The 20,457-nt window shown below is 39.1% G+C and overlaps 1 protein-coding gene across 1 annotated transcript in view; it reads right to left on the reverse strand.

Annotated features, from left to right (window-relative positions):
• BRWD1 (bromodomain and WD repeat domain containing 1) overlaps nt 1-20,457 on the reverse strand; it is a 134,191-nt gene that overhangs the window by 96,101 nt on the left and 17,633 nt on the right. Inside the window, exons 7-11 of the mRNA XM_011954216.1 lie at nt 20,193-20,414; nt 5,449-5,549; nt 4,042-4,112; nt 2,205-2,305; nt 1,117-1,157 (exon numbers count right to left, since the gene is read on the reverse strand). Coding sequence (XP_011809606.1) covers nt 1,117-1,157; nt 2,205-2,305; nt 4,042-4,112; nt 5,449-5,549; nt 20,193-20,414 — 536 coding nt within the window. The remainder of the gene's footprint in view (nt 1-1,116; nt 1,158-2,204; nt 2,306-4,041; nt 4,113-5,448; nt 5,550-20,192; nt 20,415-20,457) is intronic.

Raw genomic sequence — 20,457 nt, forward strand, 5'->3', positions numbered from 1 at the left:
AAAAAAAAAAAAAAAAAAAATGCCAAGAAGAAAAAAAAAACAGAAAAAAGTTTTGAAGAATAGGAAAATAAGAGCAATGGCTACATTTTAAACACCTTATTTATTAATTCATGTTGAACACTGTGTAAAAATAAATCAATCTATTAACAAATTCAGTTCTCAACAATTACAGTTTAGCAAAGGTACCTGACACACAATGGAGGCAAAGAAGGAGGATACGATTTAAGTAATAATTTCTTTGCAGGATATAATCACAGTGGTTTCTTAGAAAAGTTTTTTTAACTACCCAAACAAGAAATTTCATGATCCTTACACGTTATTTTTTCAGTAAATCAGACATCCAGCCAAAGAAAAACTACTTTTGGTCACTAGAAGCTGGCAGAAACTACAATTCTAAAAACTTACATTTCATGTGTTTCTCCCCCCAACCCCTACCCTAGACACTTTTCATTCAATTAATATATTTACTAATAAATATCTGCAATATACAAAGTGACAAGTGACTCCAGCTAATTATATATCATTTCAAAATTTCTGAGATTTCAGATGTTCTGACTACAGAAAAATGCTAAGTATGTGAAGTGGCAGAGATGTTTATTGGCTTGATTTAATCATCCCACAATGTAAACATACATTAAAACACCACAGTGTAGTTACTCCATAAACATAGACAATTATTAGTCAACTAAAAATAAAAAATAATGGCTGAGCGTGGTGGCTCACGCCTGTAATCCCAGCACTTTGGAAGGCCGAGGCGGGCAGATCACCTGAAGTCGGGAGTTCGAGACCAGCCTGACCAACATGGAGAAACCCCGTCTCTACTAAAAATACAAAGTTAGCCAGGCATGGTGGCGGGCACCTGTAATCCCAGCTACTCAGGAGGCTGAAGCAGAAGAATAACTTGAACCCGGGTGGCAGAAGTTGCGGTGAGCTGAGATCATGCCATTGCACTCCAGCCCGGGCAACGAGACTGAAACTCCGTCTCGAAAAAACAAAATAAAAAATCATAATATAAAGGGAAAAAATATATACAAAATGACAGGTTAGCTACACTAATATGTAGCACATTGTAATTTGCCTAATAACACACACACACATATACAAACACACACTTACCGATCACCATTGTTACAAAATTGGATACTATCTACTTTATCCTAAAGGAGGGAAAAGGACAAATACAAAAATGATCATCTACATGGTTTGCAAATTTGAAAAAATGAAGTTTTATGCTAGAAGCCTATTTGCTTTAACAAGCAAAATATGTACCTGTGTTGCTTAGCCCCATCATTCAACATGTTTTATAATTTTAAGTGAAGACTAACTACAAACCTAACAAGACTACTAAAATACAGCTTTCATTTCAAAGAAAGTCACATCTAACAGGAAAAAAAGCCTTGCTTCTAAACTTACAGCATTATTTATAATTACAACTGTTTAAAATTACTTATATGGAAGTGAAATGTGTGTAAAGTGCTCAAAATATTGGCTTTAAAGTAGCTAAAAACAAGGCATTTTCAATTATACACAAAAATTGTTGTTTTAAGTTATTTAAATCTATATTTATCAAATAACCTTTGGATGTGGACTGGCTTTCTCCCAAAAGCTTCAAACAAAAGATGACCTTACGCTGACCAGTACTTCAGAACACTGACAGTTTTCTATCTTACTATACATTGATAAAACCACATTCTTATTTCATGGGCTTGGTTAGATAAATAGGCCCACTTAAAACTAACCCACCCAGATCAACTGTCATAATCAAGATTTTGAACATAAAGCTAAAATAACCACTGTAAAATATCAGGCCTCTCAAGAGCTAATCTGAGTTACCAATGACACACCTCCCTTTCAATATAATTCCTTGTATGCTTAAATTAAAATTAGAATAGAATTAACAAAAACTACATTGTACCTAGACATTTTCATTTTTATAAATATACAAACATCTCTTTAACAATATTTTAACTGTCAAATATAATTCAAAAATTTAAAAGATAACATTCACAAGCAATGACTTATCTCAGAAATGCAACTATGATTTAATATTTTAAAACCTAATACCACCAAAAAGTTATAAATGATAGTTCATTTGTTCAACAGAAGAAAAAATTAAAAATAAAAGTAGAGCCAACAGCAATGCCCCTTAGCAATAAGAGGAATAGTATTAACAATCTAAAGGATTTTAAAACGTGGATGCTTACAGTGTGGCTTTCAAGTTCTGCGATTTTTTCGGGTGCTTCAAAACCCAAAAAATACATTCTGATTACATGATCAGTACTACCTGTGGCTAAAAACATACCACCTGAAATAAAAATGGTAAAGTTTAAACATCCAGTTTATAACAAATACCTGAACAAATCAAATTTCTATATTAAAATATAAAAAAAAATTTACTCTAAAACTAAGTGTATCTCAACAGTTGCATTTTCTAACTCACAATATAGAGCTTATAAAACTGTATTTGTAGCTTTACAAAACAAAATTAATTCAATCAATCTGGAAACATTCACAATCTCCTCTTGCTTTTTTTTTGCTTTTTTTTTTTTTTTGAGACAGTCTTGCTCTGTCGCCCAGGCTGGAGCTCAACGGTGTGATCTCAGCTCACTGCAACAAACCTCCACCTCCCGGGTTCAAGTAATTCTACTACCTCAGCCTGCTAAGTAGCTGGGACTACAGGTGCACGCCAACACGCCCAGTTAATTTTTTGTATTTTTAGTAGAGATGGGGTCTCACCATGTCGGTCAGGATGGTCTCAAACTCCTGACCTCAGGTGATCCACCCGCCTCAGCCTCCCAAAGTGTTGGGATTACAGGTGTGAGCCAGCTGGTGGGGCTGGGAACACGGTCTCAGTCTGTCGCCCAGGCTAGAGTGCAGTAGTGCGATGATGGCTCACTGCAGCCTCAACCTCCTGGAACCAAGCAATACTCCCACCTAGTCTCCTGAGTAGCTGGGACTACAGGTGTGTGCACCATGCCCAGGTCATTTGTTTTTGTTTTTGTTTTTTTTCTTAGAGATGGGTTCTCACTGTGTTGCCAGGGCTGGGTTCAAATTCCTGGGCTGAAGCAATCCTCCCATCTCAGCCTCCCAAAGGACTGGGATTACAAGCATTGAGTCCCTGTGTCTGGCCTCCCCATCTGTAATATTAAGGGTGGCAATATAATGCCAATTAAGCATCAGTGCTCTGGCCGGGCGCGGTGGCTCAAGCCTGTAATCCCAGCACTTTGGGAGGCTGAGACGGGCGGATCACGAGGTCAGGAGATTGAGACCATCCTGGCTAACACGGTGAAACCCTGTCTCTACTAAAAACTACAAAAAAAAAACCAGCCGGGCGAGGTGGCGGCGCCCGTAGTCCCAGCTACCCGGGAGGCTGAGGCAGGAGAATGGCCTGAACCCGGGAGGCGGAGCTTGCAGTGAGCTGAGATCTGGCCACAGCACTCCAGCCTGGGTGACAGAGCGAGACTCCGTCTCAAAAAAAAAAAAAAAAAAAAAGCATCAGTGCTGTAAAAATATTTTAAGAAAAGAAGTTCTGCTTTCTAAACAATTTTACATACCTAACCCTAGCTTGTTCAAGTTTTCAGATTTTATGAGGGAAAAGTCTTTGACCTATCCTAAAAAAGAAAAAAGTTACCACACAAGTTCACTGTACAAAAAATGAAAAATAATAATTTCACCAAGATATGTGTGGGAAATAAATTTAAACTATCAAACATACACAGTTTAGCCTATTCGAAGAAAATCACAAGTTTAGATTATCATACACATAGGACAGGCATATGAATCACTTGTGTGGACACCTCAAGCCTCTCTTTTACCAGACATCTCTTATATCACTGATTTCTACCAGAAATCAGACAAAGGCAGAATAGAGGACTGGAAGAACAAGGCTAACAAAATGAACATCATAAATTGAACCTAACAAAATAAACATCAGAAGTCATTTACCACGTATCTAATAAAAGTTCTTAGCAATAAAGTGGTCATTTAATAAATGTTAAAAAAAAAAAAAAAACCTAAGAAAAAATGTGAAGAAGTTCTTACCAACACTAAAAGAAGAACAAAGCATTTGAACGCCTGGCCTAGGCTTTTCAGTGAACTTCAGGGGACGTGGGCTTTAAAAGAAGAAGATGCTGCTTTAAGACAGATTATTTTACCACATTAACACAGTTTAAAATATTGGTTTTAATCTAGCATATTTAAATATTATAATTTTTTAAGAGACAGGGTCTCGCCATGTTGCCCAGACTAGACACAAACTCTTGGGCTCAAGGGACCCTCCAGCCTCAGCCTCCCTAGTGGCTGGGAACCACAGACGCACAACACCCAGCTACAATCTTATTTCTACAATACCTTATTGTATACCAAATATTTCCACATATTTCCGTGTATTTTTACAAAATATAAAAAGATCAAATTAATCATATTTCCTTTAACCTAATACACCCAAAATATCAACATATAATCCAAATTAATAAAATTACAAGACTCTTTCACATTCTTTCATATTAACTCTTAGAAATTTTCCAGTGTGTATTTGAGACTCAAAATACATCTCAATTTGACAACTCATTTTTTCACAAAAATATTTTATCTATATTTGGATTTCCCAAAATTTGTTGAAAATTTCACATATTCAAGTTATTCAAGACACACTTAATAATTTTCTAATAGACTAGGCGTGATAGTTCACGCCTGTGATTGCAGTACTTTGGGAGCCCAAGGCGGGTGGATCACCTGAGGTCAGGAGTTTGAGACTAGCCTGGCCAGCCTGGTGAAACTCTGTCTCTACTAAAAATACAAAAAAATGAGCTGGGCCTGCTGGCGGGCGCCTGTAATCCCAGCTACTTCGGAGGCTGAGACAGGAGAATCACCCGAACCCAGGAGGCAGAGGTTGCAGTGAGCCAAGATCGTGCCATCGCACTCCAGCCTGGGCGACAGAGCGAGACTCCGTCTCAAAAAACAAAAAAAAAGAAGAAAAAAAAAAGGAAAAAGAAAAATTTCTAACACACTGATCAATTATAAGTTTAAAATTTAAATTATCAATTCAGTTCCTCAATTGCACTAACCACATTTAAAGTGCTCAATGATCATATGTGGCTAGTGACTACTGCATTAGACAGCAGAAGTATACAACACAGGCCTTATGACTCTCAAATGTTCCCGCCTGAATTTCCAATTATACACCTATTTTTTTAAATGCCTTACTTTGTCTTTACAAAAATGTGCTAAGATAGAAAAGCTATGCTTCTTTTACAAATCCAGTAATCTAAATAATTATAAACAGGAAAGAGTCAATATGGCACATATGCTATATATAATAAAAATGAAGTTCAAAGGTAAGAAAAGCAACCATAATACATAATCTCTTAATAATCAAACTTCATTTCATTAGACTAAACTGTAACTACATTAAAGAAGAAAACCTGTTACATAATTAAAGCCACTTACCTAAATTTCAAGGATTCTAAATCCCATTGCCAAAAGCAAACTGTCCCATCAGCACCAGTGGAAACCATGTATCTTTGAGAGCCTTTGGCCATTGGGCTAAACTAAAAAGTAAAACATACAATTCAGTTTCCAGAACTTCTACTTAACTTACAGTTTAATACTCTTGCAAAGTTAACTTCAATTGACACTTTTTTTTTTTTTTTTGAGACGGAGTCTCACTCTGTCGCCCGGGCTGGAGTGCAGTGGCCAGACCTCAGCTCACTGCAAGCTCCGCCTCCCAGGTTCACGCCATTCTCCTGCCTCAGCCTCCCGAGTAGCTGGGACTACAGGCGCCTGCCAACTCACCCAGCTAGTTTTTTGTATTTTTTAGTAGAGACGGGGTTTCACCGTGTTAGCCAGGATGGTCTCGATCTCCTGACCTCGTGATCCGCCCGTCTCGGCCTCCCAAAGTGCTGGGATTACAGGCTTGAGCCACCGCGCCCGGCCTTCAATTGACACTTTAAGGAAATAAAACACAAATCCAAAATATAGGTAATACTACTGTAGTGAAAAAAACCATAACCTCTCCACATTCATTTATATGTAATACGATCTCAATAAGCCTATTTTCAGAATAAACAAGATTAGCCAGAAAAACTTTTAACAAGGTGAAGATCTAGTCCTATCAGATATTAAAGCATATCACAGAGCCTCAATAATTAAAACGATCAGACATAACGGTGTACACTGACAGAATGACCAACTGAAAAAATAAAGTCCAAAACTAGACCCTATTCAACCAGGAAAGCTGACTGAAAAACTGGAAGGAAAAATGGGGGGAAAAATGGACCCTAATGTAAAACTTAAGTAGAATTAAGGTATTATCTCAAATCTGTTGAGCGAACAATGGATCACTGCATAAATGGTGTTACAACTGTGCAGCAATCTGGAAAAAAACTAAATCCATTCTTCAGACTGTACATGAGGATACATTCCAAATGGATCAATGATTTAAATATTTTAAAAACAAAACCATAAAATATGAAAACACAAGAACTATACTGCAGTGCCACTTCAGAATAAGGCTAACATCTGTACTTAATAAAATACCAAAAGTGCTAAACAAGCAAGCTAGAGAAAGGAAGATCAACCAGCCAGAGACGTCTACGAAGGATTAAATAGTAGGAAAATGCAAGGAAAACAAACACACACTAAGCAAAGGAATAATATCAGCACAGGTTCAAAAGTGAGGAGGAATATGGTATATGATAGAAACAAAGATCTATATGAACAAAGTGTTCATTTCTCAAAGTCATGGGGCAATGGGGTAAATGGGTAAAGAGTCTGGATGTAATCAAAGCAGTTTAAAGGGTAACTGTACTTTTCAAGTAAAAACACCAAAAGCAGCCAAAAGATTTGTCTTACAACAATATATAATATTGACTGAAAGAGAAGAGGTAAGATGTAATAAAAAGCCAAGAGGGAACCCAGTTAATCTAAGAAGACACTTAACTGGAATACAGCTCCACCCTTCTCCCCCTAGAATGGACAGGAAAGGCAAAAAGAGAGGAGCATCAAAACTTGCCGAGTCGCCCGGGTGCCATGGCTCACGCCTGCAATCCCAACACTTTGAAGGGGCAGAGGAGTGAGAATTGCTTGAGTTCAAGAGTTTAAGACCAGCCTAGGTGACATGGCGAATCCCTGTCTCTACAAAAAAAATACAAAATTGTCCAGGCATGGTGACTCACAGCTGTGATCCCAGTGCTATGGGAAGCCAAGGCAGGCAGATCACTTCAGGTCAGGAGTTTGAGGTCAGGAGTTTGAGGCCAGCCTGGCCAACATGGTAAAACACCATCTCTACTAAAAATACAAAAATTAGCTAGGTGTGGTGGTGGATGCCCATAACACAAAAAGTAGGTGGGCGTGATGGCAGCGCCTGTAATCCCAGCTACTCAGGAGGTTGAGGCAGGAGAATCACTTGAACCCAGGCGGTGAATGTTACAGCAAGTTGAGATGGCACCACTGCACTCCAGCCTGGACAACATAGCAAGACCCCTCTACCTACCAAAAAAATGTGTATATATATTATGTATACGTGTGTGTGCTGTGTATATATGTAGACTGTGTATATATGTATATGTATGTATACACGTGTATATATGTAGACATATACGCATACACGTATATACATACACATACATATATACACAGTCTACATATACGTGTATACGTATACACACGTGTATATACACATATGTATACGTATTATGTACATATACGTATCAAAAAAAAGGAATTCTAAACCTAACTGTCCATGGAAGAGTCTTTTTTTTTTTTTTCCTGAGACACAGTCTCGCTCTGTCACCCAGGCTGCAGTGCAATGGTGCAATCTCGGCTCACTGCAAGCCTGCAAGCTCCACCTCCCAGGTTCACGCCATTCTCCTGCCTTAGCCTCCTGAGTAGCTGGGACTACAGGAGCCCACCACCACGCTCAGCTAAATATTTTGTATTTTTAGTAGAGACGGGGTTTCACCATGTTAGCCAGGATGGTCTCGATCACCTGACCTCACGATCTGCCCGCCTCAGCCTCCCAAAGTGCTGGGATTACAGGCGTGAGCCACTGCACCCGGCCAGGAAGAGTATTTTTAAGTCACCTGTATATACACGTATGTATACGTACATGTATACACATATGTAGACAGATATACACATGTGTATAAACATATATACTTCTACATATATGTATGTACATGTGTATATATACACATATACATATACTTATGCATAGATATATATAAAATAAAAAATTAGCCAGGCATGGCGACACATGCTTGTAGTCCCAGGAGGCTGAGGTTGCAGAGTCGAGATCACATCACTGCACTTCAACCTGGGCAACAGAGTGAGATTCTGTCTCAAAAGGCAAACAAACTTGCTAACTCACGAAACATTCAAGACAAAGAAAGAGCTGAGAAAACAAAGACTAATAGTGCCATTAACAGAAAGTAAAGTAAGAAGAAATGATTTTTTTTTTAAATGTTCAAAGTGATTGTTTATATCTAAGTAGATATGTTCCAGAATGTGGCCTAACATTGAGCTTTGCAGGCTATCTCATTAAAAGTAATGAGAAAAAGTAATATAATTCAAGTTATATTAGTAGTTGGATATTTTTGTTAATTAAAATAGAAGATTCTTTTATTCCTTTGCTTTAATAAACTTGCTTTCACTTTAAAAAAATTAAAACACCTTCCACACTGAATTGCTAATTGAACAAAAAAATATTTTTTTAAGTAAACCATCAGAGTAAAACTCGCAACCCTGCACAGAGTACTTTAAGAATTCTAGAGGCTAGGCATGGTAGCTCATGGCTCACGCCTGTAATCGCAGCACTTTGGAAGGCCAAGGCAGGTGGATCACCTGAGGTCAGGAGTTCAAGACCAGCCTGGCCAAAATGATGAAACCCTGCCTCTACTAAAAATACAAAAAATTAGCCAGGCGTGGTGGTGGGCACTTGTAATCCCAGTTACTCAGGAGGCTAAAGCAGGAGAATTGCTTGAACCCAGAAGGCAGAGATTACAGTGAGCTGAGATCGCACCACTGTACTCCAGCCTGGGCAACAAGAGCGAAACTCCGTCTCAAAAAAAAAAGGAATTCTAAACCTAACTGTCCATGGAAGAATATTTTTAAGTCACCTGTTCTAAATCAAATTCCCAGACATACAAGCAATTTGTGGCTACTTCTGTCCCACTTATATCTTTGTCTATTCATGGACTGATACTGTACTGTTTTAACACCTCTAAAACATTTTTATATCTCCAGCATGGCTAAACAATTCTTTGCTCTTCTTTTGCTGTCCGTGCTTATTTTTCTCTTCTAAATGAGCCTGACTGGCTGGCTTAGTTCCATAAAAACAAAATCACTGGAATTTCAAGTGTAAATATGTTGATTTTGTAGCATAATCAGGAAAGATCTGACATCTTTACAATACTGAATCTTCTGATTCACGAACATGGTAGAGGCATTTTCACTTATTTAGACTGTCTCCTTCCCCACCATGATTCCAGTATTTTTAAGATCTTTCTTCATAAACATATTTCACATTTCCCGTTAAATTTATTCCTGTGTTTGAGGGGTTTTGTTACTATTATGAATTAATTCTTCTTCCATTGTATTTATTACTTGTTTATTAATAGTGTACAATAAAGTTCTGGTTTTAAGACATGGGTCCTATATATAGCTAACCATCACACTAAGCTCTCAGCAGTTCTAACAAGTTTTAACAGAATTCACTAATGAAGCCTCTAAGCTTGAAGTTTTAAGAGTTGTGATTTGTTTTGTTTCGTTTTGTTTTTCTTTAGTATCCAACAGGTATTTTTAACCTCAGGAGCCTTCCTTTTACTGTTTCTAAATAGCAGCATTTCATCAACTGCAGTATTACTGACATACAACCATGTTTTATTATGCCCCCCCTCAAGGCCAGTTGTCAATGACTATAATATGTATTTCTGGATATTAAAAATAGTCTTTTTTCTAAGATGCATTAGCTAAATCCTGCATAAAGGAAACAGTACGAACTATGATTTCTCAAAGTCCTCTTTGGCCTTAGGATTTTAGGATTTTTAGTAGACCTCATGTGTCTACTTCCAAAGTCCAAAGTATGCTTGAAATCTACACATTTGGAGTGACTACCTAGTCTGTACCTCATGCTCATGAGCTTAAGAACGTCTACTTTGACAACTTGTTAGGCGATAAAATAAGGACTCTTTAATATATGCTGATCTTTTTTTTTTTTTTTTTGAGACGGAGCCTCGCTCTCTCACCCAGGTTGGAGTGCAGTGGCGTGATATCCGCTCACTGCTAACTCCACCTCCCAGGTTCACGCCATTCTCCTGCCTCAGCCTCCCCAGTAGCTGGGACTACAGGCACCCACCCCCCACGCCCAGCTAATTTTTGTATTTTTTAGTAGATACGGGGTTTCACCGTGTTAGCCAGGACGGTCTCGATCTCCTGACCTCATGATCCGCCTGCCTCGGCCTCCCAAAGTGCTGGGATTACAGGCATGAGCCACCGTGCCTGGCTGATCCTCTCTTTTGCTGTGAAACAACGTATTATTTATTTTCTTTGGATATACAGCCAATCATTTTTTTGTGAAGAACCTCCGGCCGGGCATGGTGGCTCATGCCTATAAACCCCAGTGCTTTGGGAGGCCAATACAGGAGGATTGCTTGAGGCCAGAAGTTCAAGACCAGCTTGTGAAACATAGCAAGACACTGTCTCTACAAAAAATCAAGAACTAACTAGGTAAGGTGGCACACACCTATAGTCTCAGCTACTCAGAAGGCTGAGGCAGGAGGATGACTTGAGCCCACAAGTTTGAGGACAAGCGAGCTATGATTACACCACTGCACTCCAGCCTGGGCAAGAGAGAGAACCTGCCTCTGGGGAAGGTGGGAGAACCTCCATACTGCTTCCCATAATAGCTGTACTAATTTACATTCTCACCAAAAGTGCATAAGAGTTCCCCTTTCTCCACATCCTTCCCAACATTTGTTATCCTTTGTCTTTTTGAGAACAGCCATTCTGGGGTGAGGGAGGATCTCACTGGGCTTTTGATTTGATAATTAGTGATGTTAAGCATATTTTCATATATCTGTTGGCCATTTGTATGTTTTCTTTTTAGAAATATCTGTTCAGGTCTTTTGCCCATTTTTTAATTGAATTTTTTTCTATTGAGTTGAGTTCCTTCTGTGTTCTGGATATTATTAACCCTTTGTCAGATGCACAGATTTTACAAGTACTTTCTCCCATTCTTCAGGTTGTCTCTTTGATCTATACTGATTGTTTCCTTTGCTGTACAGCAGCTTTGTAGTTTGATATAATTCCATTTGTCTGTTTTTGCTTTTGTTGCCTATGCTTTTGGGTATATATCCGAAGGGAAATGAAATCAGTATACGGAAGAGATACCTGCACTCCCATGCTTACTGCAGTGCCATTCACAATAGTCAAGATATGAATCAACCTAAACATCCATCTACAGATGAATGGACAAAGAAAACGCAGTGTGTCTGTGTATACACACACAAACAATGGAACATTATAAACAGAATACTCCTCTGTCATTTGTGGTAATATGGATGAACCTAAAGGCCATTATGTTAAGTGAAATAGCAGGGCACAGAAAGGCAAACACTGTGTAATCTCACTATTGAATTTTAGAAGTTGATTTCACAGAAGCAGAGAACAGAACAGTGTTACCTATGGCTGGGGAGTATGGAGGAAGAAGGGGACCATGAGAAGTTGTTTCAATGGGTATTAAGTTACAATCAGACAGGAAGGATAAGTTCTGGTGTTCTATTACACAGCAAGGTGAGTACAGCAAATAACAATGTGACAGACATTTCAAGATAGCTAGAAGACTTTGAATATTACCACAACAAGTAAATGATAAATACTTAAAGTGATGGATATAATTACCCTCATTTGATCCTTATACAATGCATATATGCACTGAAACATCACACTGTAATGTCTTTCTATAATTATTACAGGTCAACTAAAAATAAAAAATTTAAAAAGAATGTAGGCTGGGTGTGGTGGTTCACACCTATAATCCTAGCACTTTGGGAGGCCAAGGCGGGAGGACTCCTTGAGCTCAGGAGTTCGACCAGTTTGGGCAACATGGCAAAACCCCATCTCCACCCAAAAAGCATACACAAAAAAACTTAGCCAGGAGTGGTGGCACGCACCTGTAGTCCCAGCTACTCCCAGCTACTCAGGAGGGTGAGGGGGAAGCATCACTTGAGCCCAGTCGACAGAGGTTGCAGTAAGCCAAGATCGCACCACTGCACTCCAGCCTGAGTGACAGAGTAAGACTCTGTCTTTAAAAAAAAAAAAAAAAAAAAAATGTATTCGTCAAAGGTAGTTAGCTGTCCTGTTAACTGTTAAAATGAAAATCTTTCCCTGTACGCTCACTCATGCATCCTGGGGGGGGTAAAATTCACGTAACATAAAACACACCATATGAACCATTTTAAAGTCAACAATTCAGTGGCATTTAGTGCATGCACAATGCTGTGCAGCCATCATCACTACCTAAGTTCAATAGCTATTACTTCACAAGATACACTGCAACCTGTCAAGGCATTTTTCAATTCTCTAGGATTTTAAGTAGGCAACCAAACTACTGGAAAATAAAAATTTTTTATTTCCAGTATTTGTACATTTTTTTTTTTTTTTTTTTGAGATGAAGTCTCGCACTGTCGCCTGGTGGGGAGTGCGGTGGCACGATCTCGGCTCACTGCAACCTCCGCCTCCCAGCTTCAAGCACTTCTCCTGCCTCAGCCTCCCAAGTAGCTGGGATTACAGGTGTCCGCCACCATGCCCAGCTAATTTTTTGTATTTTTAGTACACATGGGGTTTCACTATGTTGGTCAGGCTGGTCTCAAACTCCTGACCTCGTGATCCGCCCACCTCAGCCTCCCAAAGTGCTGGGATTACAGGCGTGAGCCACTGCGCCCAGCCCATTTTTGTTCTTTCTTGCCTAGCAATACTAAAAAAAATGAACAGTTGTAGTAATAGCATGGTGTTCATTTTCTGCAAATATTTAATTTTGTAATATTTTTAATCTCGATAAAAGTCGTAATAGTACGATGAGCACCCATACACTGGTCATCAAGATTCACCAACGGCTAACAGTTTGCAACACTTGCTTCTTGAAGTAGATATCATACTGACATGAACCATCCAAATCTACCTTGCAGACATTACTTCAGCCCTAAAATCCTTAGTGTGTATCGCCTAACAATGACGTTCTCCTACGTAACTATAACATGGTTATCAATACTTTAAAAACTTAACACTGATAAAACATTATATAATCCATATTCAAATTTCCCAAATTTCTCAAGCATCCTTTACAGCTTTTTTCTCTCCTAAATCCAGAACCCAAATCAAGGCTTATATATTAACATTTGTCCCCTTTCCTGAGGTTCCTTATAAAAAAGTTCTCCATCTTTCTGTCTTTCTTGAAACCAAACTTTTGAGGAATAAGAGATTTGTTTCACAGTTTCTCAATTTGGATTTGTCTGATTGCTTCCTCAGGAGATTAGGGCCAAACATTTTTTACCTAAATAGTAAGTAGGTAGAGAAAATGTTTAACTACAGATACAACGCATTTCATAGCTACAAGTCAATTCAGATTTTCTTTTTATGTCTTGGTGTTTTCTCTGTATTTACCTCCAATTTTCCTTTATAAAGCTGTTTAAAATATCCTCTTTTTATTATCTGAAGGATATTAGTGATACCTTTTTCAAATCTGATAGTGGTTATTTGTCAAGTTTCTTTTTTGTTGCCTGAACAACCTTTCACCAGTATTTTTAGCCTTTCAAAGAACTTCTGGCTTTGCTGATCCTTGCTACTATTATGCACATTTTTTCTATCTTTAATTTCTGTACTTCAAAATTTCTTTCTTCTTGTTTGTTGTTCTCCTAACTTCTTGAGAAATATAGTTGATCATTGAATTTCAGCTTCTTTTTAATACATCAATCGGGTGTAAATTTCCCCTTCAGCACAACTTCAGCGGAGAATGATATACTGTTATGAAACAACTTAACCCAAAATTTTTAGCTGCACTGGACAACAATAAATATTCATTATCCCATAGTCTCTATGGGCCGAGAATTCAACAGCAGCTTAGCTAGATAGGTCTGGCTCAGTGTCCTGAGGCTGCAAGATGCAGTCAAGATGTCAACCTGAGCCACAGTCACATAAAGGCTTAACTGGGAATACGGGGATCTGCTTCCAAGATGGCTTACTCACATGACTACAGCAGAAGACATCAGTTACTACCATGAAGACCCTTCCATAGGGCAGTTTGAGTATGCAATCTACCTAACAATTGGCTTCCCTCAAGAGCAGTGATTAAAGAGAACAAGACAAAAGCTATCTTATTATGGTGTAGTGTAACTTCAGAAACACTGAAAGTCACACTATGCCATTTTCTCATTATCTTTTAAGTTCACCAGTCAACCCTATTCAGCAAGGAGACTACAGTGGCCTGAGTGCCAGGAGGCAAGAATCACTGGGCACCGCCCTCAAGGCTGACTCCCAAAGAGCACCTCCCTCAGGTTTTCATATGTAATGTTTTCATTTGTAAAGTTTTCATTATTAATCGGTTCGAAATATTCTTAAATGTCTATTGTGATTTTTTTTTTCCTTTGACGTATGGATTATTTAAAAGTATAGTTGACCCTTGAACAACGCAGGGGTTAGGGTATCAACCCCCTCCCAGGCAGCTGAAAATCCACATGTAACTTTTGACTCCCAAAAAACTTAACTACTAATAAAGTCTTACCAATTGCATGAACAGTCAATTAACACATATTTTTGTTTATGTTTTATGTAACGTATTCTAATAATAAAGTAAATTAGAAAAAAGAAAATGTTATCAAGAAAATCATAAGGAAGAGAAAATATATTTACTATTAAGTAGAAGTGATCATCTTAAAGGTCTTCATCCTCATTATCTTCATGTGGAATAGGCTGAAGAGGAGGAGGAGGAATAAGAGGAGTTGGTCTTGCCATCTCAGGGGTGACAGAGGTGGAAGAAAATCTATATATGTCGACCCATGCAATTCAAACCCATATTGTTCGAGGGTCAACTATACATAAAGTTTACAAAAAGTGAGGAGTATCTGTTATTAATTCTGGCTGTTAGTAATTTCTTGTTTAATTACATTGTTGTCAGAGAATACACTTACAATTATTTCAGTTGAGACTTGCTTTAGCCCATTTAATGTATTTCAAGTAATATAATTACGTTTATATTGACATTTACTATCCCAGTATCATCTTAGTACTGTTTTTTTCTCCTTTATTGTTTCACTTTTTTTATTAGTACATATCTCCCCACCTCTATTAAGTCTAGTAGTTATACAATCTCTTGCCATACTTTTGGCTGTTATTCTAGAGATTTCAAAATGCATCTTCATCTAAAGTCTAATGTAAATTTGTATTTTTTTATTTTCCACTTCTTGAACAATGCAAAGATCTTAGAATATTGAAGTTACCTCCTCCTGATATACACACTATACATTCTTTAATTCCATACGTATTTTGAAGCCCAGAATTCACTTATCGCATACAGCCAATGTTTATTTCCATTTACCCACACATTCACTTTTTTTTTTTTCTTAACTCTTCATTGCTTCTTGCATCTCCAAGTTTCCACCTGGGATCACATCCTCGCCTAAAGAATATTATTTAGGGCTGGCGCAGTGGCTCATGCCTGTAATCCCAGCACTCTGGGAGGCCAAGGCAGGTGGATCACAAGATCAGGAGATACAGACCATCCTGGCTGACACAATGAAACCCTATCTCTACTAAAAAATACAAAAAATTAGCCGGGCGTGGTGGCGGGTGCCTGTAGTCCCAGCTACTTTGGAGGCTAAGGCAGGAGAATGGCGTGAACCTGGGAGGCAGAGCTTGCAGTGAGCTGAGATCACGCCACTGCACTCCAGCCTGGGCAACAGAGCAAGACTCCATCTCAAAAAAGAGAAAAAGAATATTATTTAGAATTCCCTTTAATGTTGTTCCATTGCTAAGAAATTCTCAGCTTGTCTAAACATGCACTTAATATACTTTCATTCCTCAATGATGTATTTTAATAGGCTCAGAATTATTGACTGGCATTTTCTATTAGCAATTTAAAAATATTACTTGTCTATCAACTTCCATTATTTCTATTGAGAAGCTAGCAATCAGTCTTCTTACTACTCCTCTAATTTTCCCTAAGGCTGCAATGATTACTCATCGTATTTGGTTCTATTTATTTTCTTCTGACCTCAATTCCACTTCACTAATTCTCTCTTCAGTTTCATCAGTTGTGTTCAGATGCTGTTAAAATCACCCACTGAGGTTGGGTGTTGTAGCTCACGCCTGTAATCCCAGCACTTTGGGAGGTCAAGGCGGGTGGATCAGGAGGTCAGGAGATTGAGACCATCCTGGCTAACACGGTGAAACCTCGTCTCTACTAAAAATACAAAAAATTAGCCAGGCATGGTGGCACGTGCCTGTAGTCCCAGTTACTCAGGAGGCCGAGGCAGAAGAAACACTTGAACCCATGAGGCAGAGGTTGCAGTGAGCTGAGACCGTGCCACTGCACTCCAGCCTGGGCAACAGAGTGAGACTTCATCTCAAAAAAAAAAAAAAAGTACTACTAACCAAGTAGATTGTTCAGATATATTCAGTAAGCAATAAACGCATGTGAGCCCCCACTACAAGAAGAATCATTTCAGGGAAGACCAGAACTCCACTTTCAAAGAATTTCAAGATGATTTTAAGACAGGCACCCTCTCAAAGTATAAATGTTCTTATTTGCTGCTATATTGTCAATACATTCATATCAAACTATAAAATGTTAACTGTGAAACCTAGCAAGAATTTGATTTTCAAACTTCAGAAAACAATATACTTCTTAACTACATGTAGACAAACCAAAAGTCTTGCTTAAACTTCCAAAATAAAACACTATCTCAGCAAGGCACGGTGGCTCAGGCTTGTAATTCCAGCATTTTGGGAGGTGGAGGAAAAACGACTGCTTGATCCTAGGAATGCAAGGACAGCCTGGACACCATGGCTAGATTCCATCCCTATAAAAAATGTAAACAGCTGGGGTTGGTAGCACACACCTGTGGTCCTAGCTACTTGAGAGGTTGAGATGGGCAGACCTTGACCCCAGGCTGAGGTTACAATGAGCCATGATCACACCACGGCACTCTGCCTGGGCCAAAAAAAACACAAAAAACAAAAACCACTATCTCAATTATAACTATCTTCATCCCATAATAGCTACTCATTCTCTTTTGAGAATATTAACTAGAAGAGAACAAAAGTTGCCTTTTATCACAAAAGTTCACACCAAATCCATTTAAGTGACCACTAATATATAGCCTAGGTGAATGTGCATAAAAAAATTGAACCACCACCAGTTTTAACCAAATTCTAATGAGAGACACCAATGTGCCTTTAAAAGTCTTATAAATCAAAACAAAATAAAAGCCTTATAAATCATCTAACAATTTACTTCAGCCTAACCAAACATACGTTTCAAAAAATGATAGAAAAGCACTGAAACAGTGTAGTAGGGACAGGACTTGGCCCACCCCGACTAACATGTTTCTCCATACGTGACCACTAACCACCAGACATTTTAGCACCATCCCCACTGGCCCATACTCACTGACCAGACGTTGTAAGCTGTCTAAAAAAAATAAAACAAGCAGCATTCCTCCATGAATCCTACTCAGGAGAGTTAACTCTATTGCCCATATGTGCACAAGGCCAGGAGAAGGACCAATCCTAACCCTGAGCCTCACTGTAATACTAAAACCTTCACCCAGAGGGGCTTATCTCCCCCTCTCATCATGCGACATATGTGTTAGCATGATTCTTTAGTGCATCTGCACACCCTGCGCTCCACCCCACACATGTAATAACGTTCACCTACCTCATGAGTTTTGCACATCACCCTCCTTAAGACACGGCAAGGCATTTCCCTGGGGAGCCAGCCAGAGGACCCTTCTTCCTTCACTGTCTCACCTATTCCCAATGTTTCAGGCATAAGTCTCTCTTTTTTTTTTGAGACAGTCTCACTTTGTCACCCAGGCTGGAATGCACTGGTGCGATCATGGCTCACTGCAGCCTCAACCTCCTGGCTCAAGCAATCCTCCCTCAACCTCAGGGTACTGAGACTACAGGCGTGTGCCCCCTTGCCAAACTATTTCTGGGGTTGGGGGTGGTGTCTCGCTATGTTGCCCAGGCCAGGTCTCAAACCTATGAGCTCAAGTGATCCTCCCACCTCAGCCTCCCTAAAGTGCTGGGATTACAGGCATGTGCCACTGCTAGGCACAAGTCTTAATAAATCTCAGCATAAGTCTTAATAAATCTTGTCTGGGAAGTCTGCCCAGCCTCCTATTAATTTCTGTTACACTGAGAACCAAGAACCTTGCACTACTAAGAGCAACATACTCTGTCCCTAACAACTAATGGATGTAAGGCAACGATCATCAGTGAGGAATACAGAAAAACACAAGACATTTTGTGCCTTCTGATGGAAGAACTTACACCTCAATGTGATCAATTTTCTATCAGTGATGAAATTCTCATACCCCCACCCCAGACGTTTTGAATCAGAAACTTTGGGGGTAGTGCCTAACAATGTTTTATTCAAGCCCTCCAGGTGATTCTCATGCACATTAAAGAGAACCAATACAATAACCAACTTAATAGAAATACAGAGGAACATATTAAACTACTCCAATACGATACAATTTGCAACATCCAAACTGTGGGGGAAACTACAGATAACCCAGGTCCTTCAACAAAGAAACTGCAAGATCATTTTTTTTAACTGCATAGGTAGGTGAAATTTGTATTTTAAGTTTCTTTTAGTCTATAGCAACCAATTGTAACATGCAGGCTTTGTTTTGCTCCTGATTCAAACAACCTAAACAAAACACCACTTACGAGACAACTGGAAACTTGAACATCAATAAACAGTGTGATAATAGTGTTGTAGTTGTTTTTTTTTTTTTTTTGAGACGGAGTCTCGCTCTGTTGCCCAGGCTGGAGTGCGGTGGCGCGATCTCCACTCACTGCAAGCTCCACCTCCCGGGTTCCCGCCATTCTCCTGCCTCAGCCTCCCGAGTAGCTGGGACTACAGGCGCCGCCACTGCGCCCGGCTAATTTTTGTATTTTTAGTAGAGACAGGGTTTCACCATGTTAGTCAGGATGGTCTCGATCTCCTAACCTCATGATCCGCCCGTCTCGGCCTCCCAAAGTGCTGGGCTTACAGGCGTGAGCCACCACGCCCGGCCTGTAGTTGTTTTAAAAAGGAATCTTTTCCTCCCATAACACTTGCTATGAAAAAAGGGGGGGAAGGGAATCCTTATCTTTTAGAAACACAGAATGAAATATTTGCAGAAGAAATGATATAAAATCTAGGATTTGCTTTAGGTACAAGATGAAGCAGTTAGGAAAGAACTGGCCATGGGTTGACAGATACATAGGAGTTTATACTATTCTGTCTCCTCTGTATAGGTTCAAAATTATCCTCTGCTTATCGTGGAAAAAAAAACTTTAAATATTTAGGCATATTAAACCAACCAAGCGGCTGGGCGCAGTGGCTCCCGCCTGTCATCCCAGCATTTAGAGAGGCCAAGCCAGGCAGGTCACTTGAGGTCAGGAGTTTGAGACCAGCCTGCCCAACATGGTGAAACCCCGTCTCTACTAAAAATACAAAAATTAGCCAGGCATGGTGGTAGACACCTGTAATCCTAGCTACTTGAGAGGCTGAGGCACAAGAATCGCTTGAACCCGGGAGGCAGAGGTTGCAGCGAGCTGAGATCGCGCCACTGCACTCCAGCCTGGGCAATAGAGCAAGACTCAGTCAAAAAAAAAACAAAAAACAAAAAACCACCTTAGCAAAATCCACAAGTTTTAAAGTTGAAAAACAATCTATCACCAGTTTGCAACTGACAGTCATCCAGTTCAACCATAAACCCCAAAATATCAATAAGCCTTCATGTAAATATGCATTAGATCTTCATTTCATCAGCCTTCCATGATTTGTGGAAGGATGAATTATCATTTCTTACTTAAAATATATAGTTACTAATACACATCTTACTACTTCTCAATTCTAAAGAAACTGTTTTAAAGAAAAAGGTGAAAATATATATAGGAATGTGCCCACTAAGCTAAAAGTTTACCTGTAAAGATGTAATTGATCCTGTATGTCCTTGGAGCACAGCAACCGGGGCACAAGTTCTCAAGCACCACACTCTAATAATTTTATCACAGCTCCCCGCGGCAATCATTGTATTCTCATAGTTTACTGCCATATCTGAAATTTCTGCAGAATGACCTCTTAATGTAGATAACAAGCGGCCATTATGTGTTGACCAAATCTTTACCAAACAATCATCTGAACCCTAAGAAAAAAGATATCCAAAAATTAATGTTAGTACAGCAAAT

Source organism: Colobus angolensis, unplaced genomic scaffold, assembly GCF_000951035.1.
Source record: "Colobus angolensis palliatus isolate OR3802 unplaced genomic scaffold, Cang.pa_1.0 Scaffold38, whole genome shotgun sequence".
Lineage (NCBI taxonomy): Eukaryota > Metazoa > Chordata > Mammalia > Primates > Cercopithecidae > Colobus > Colobus angolensis.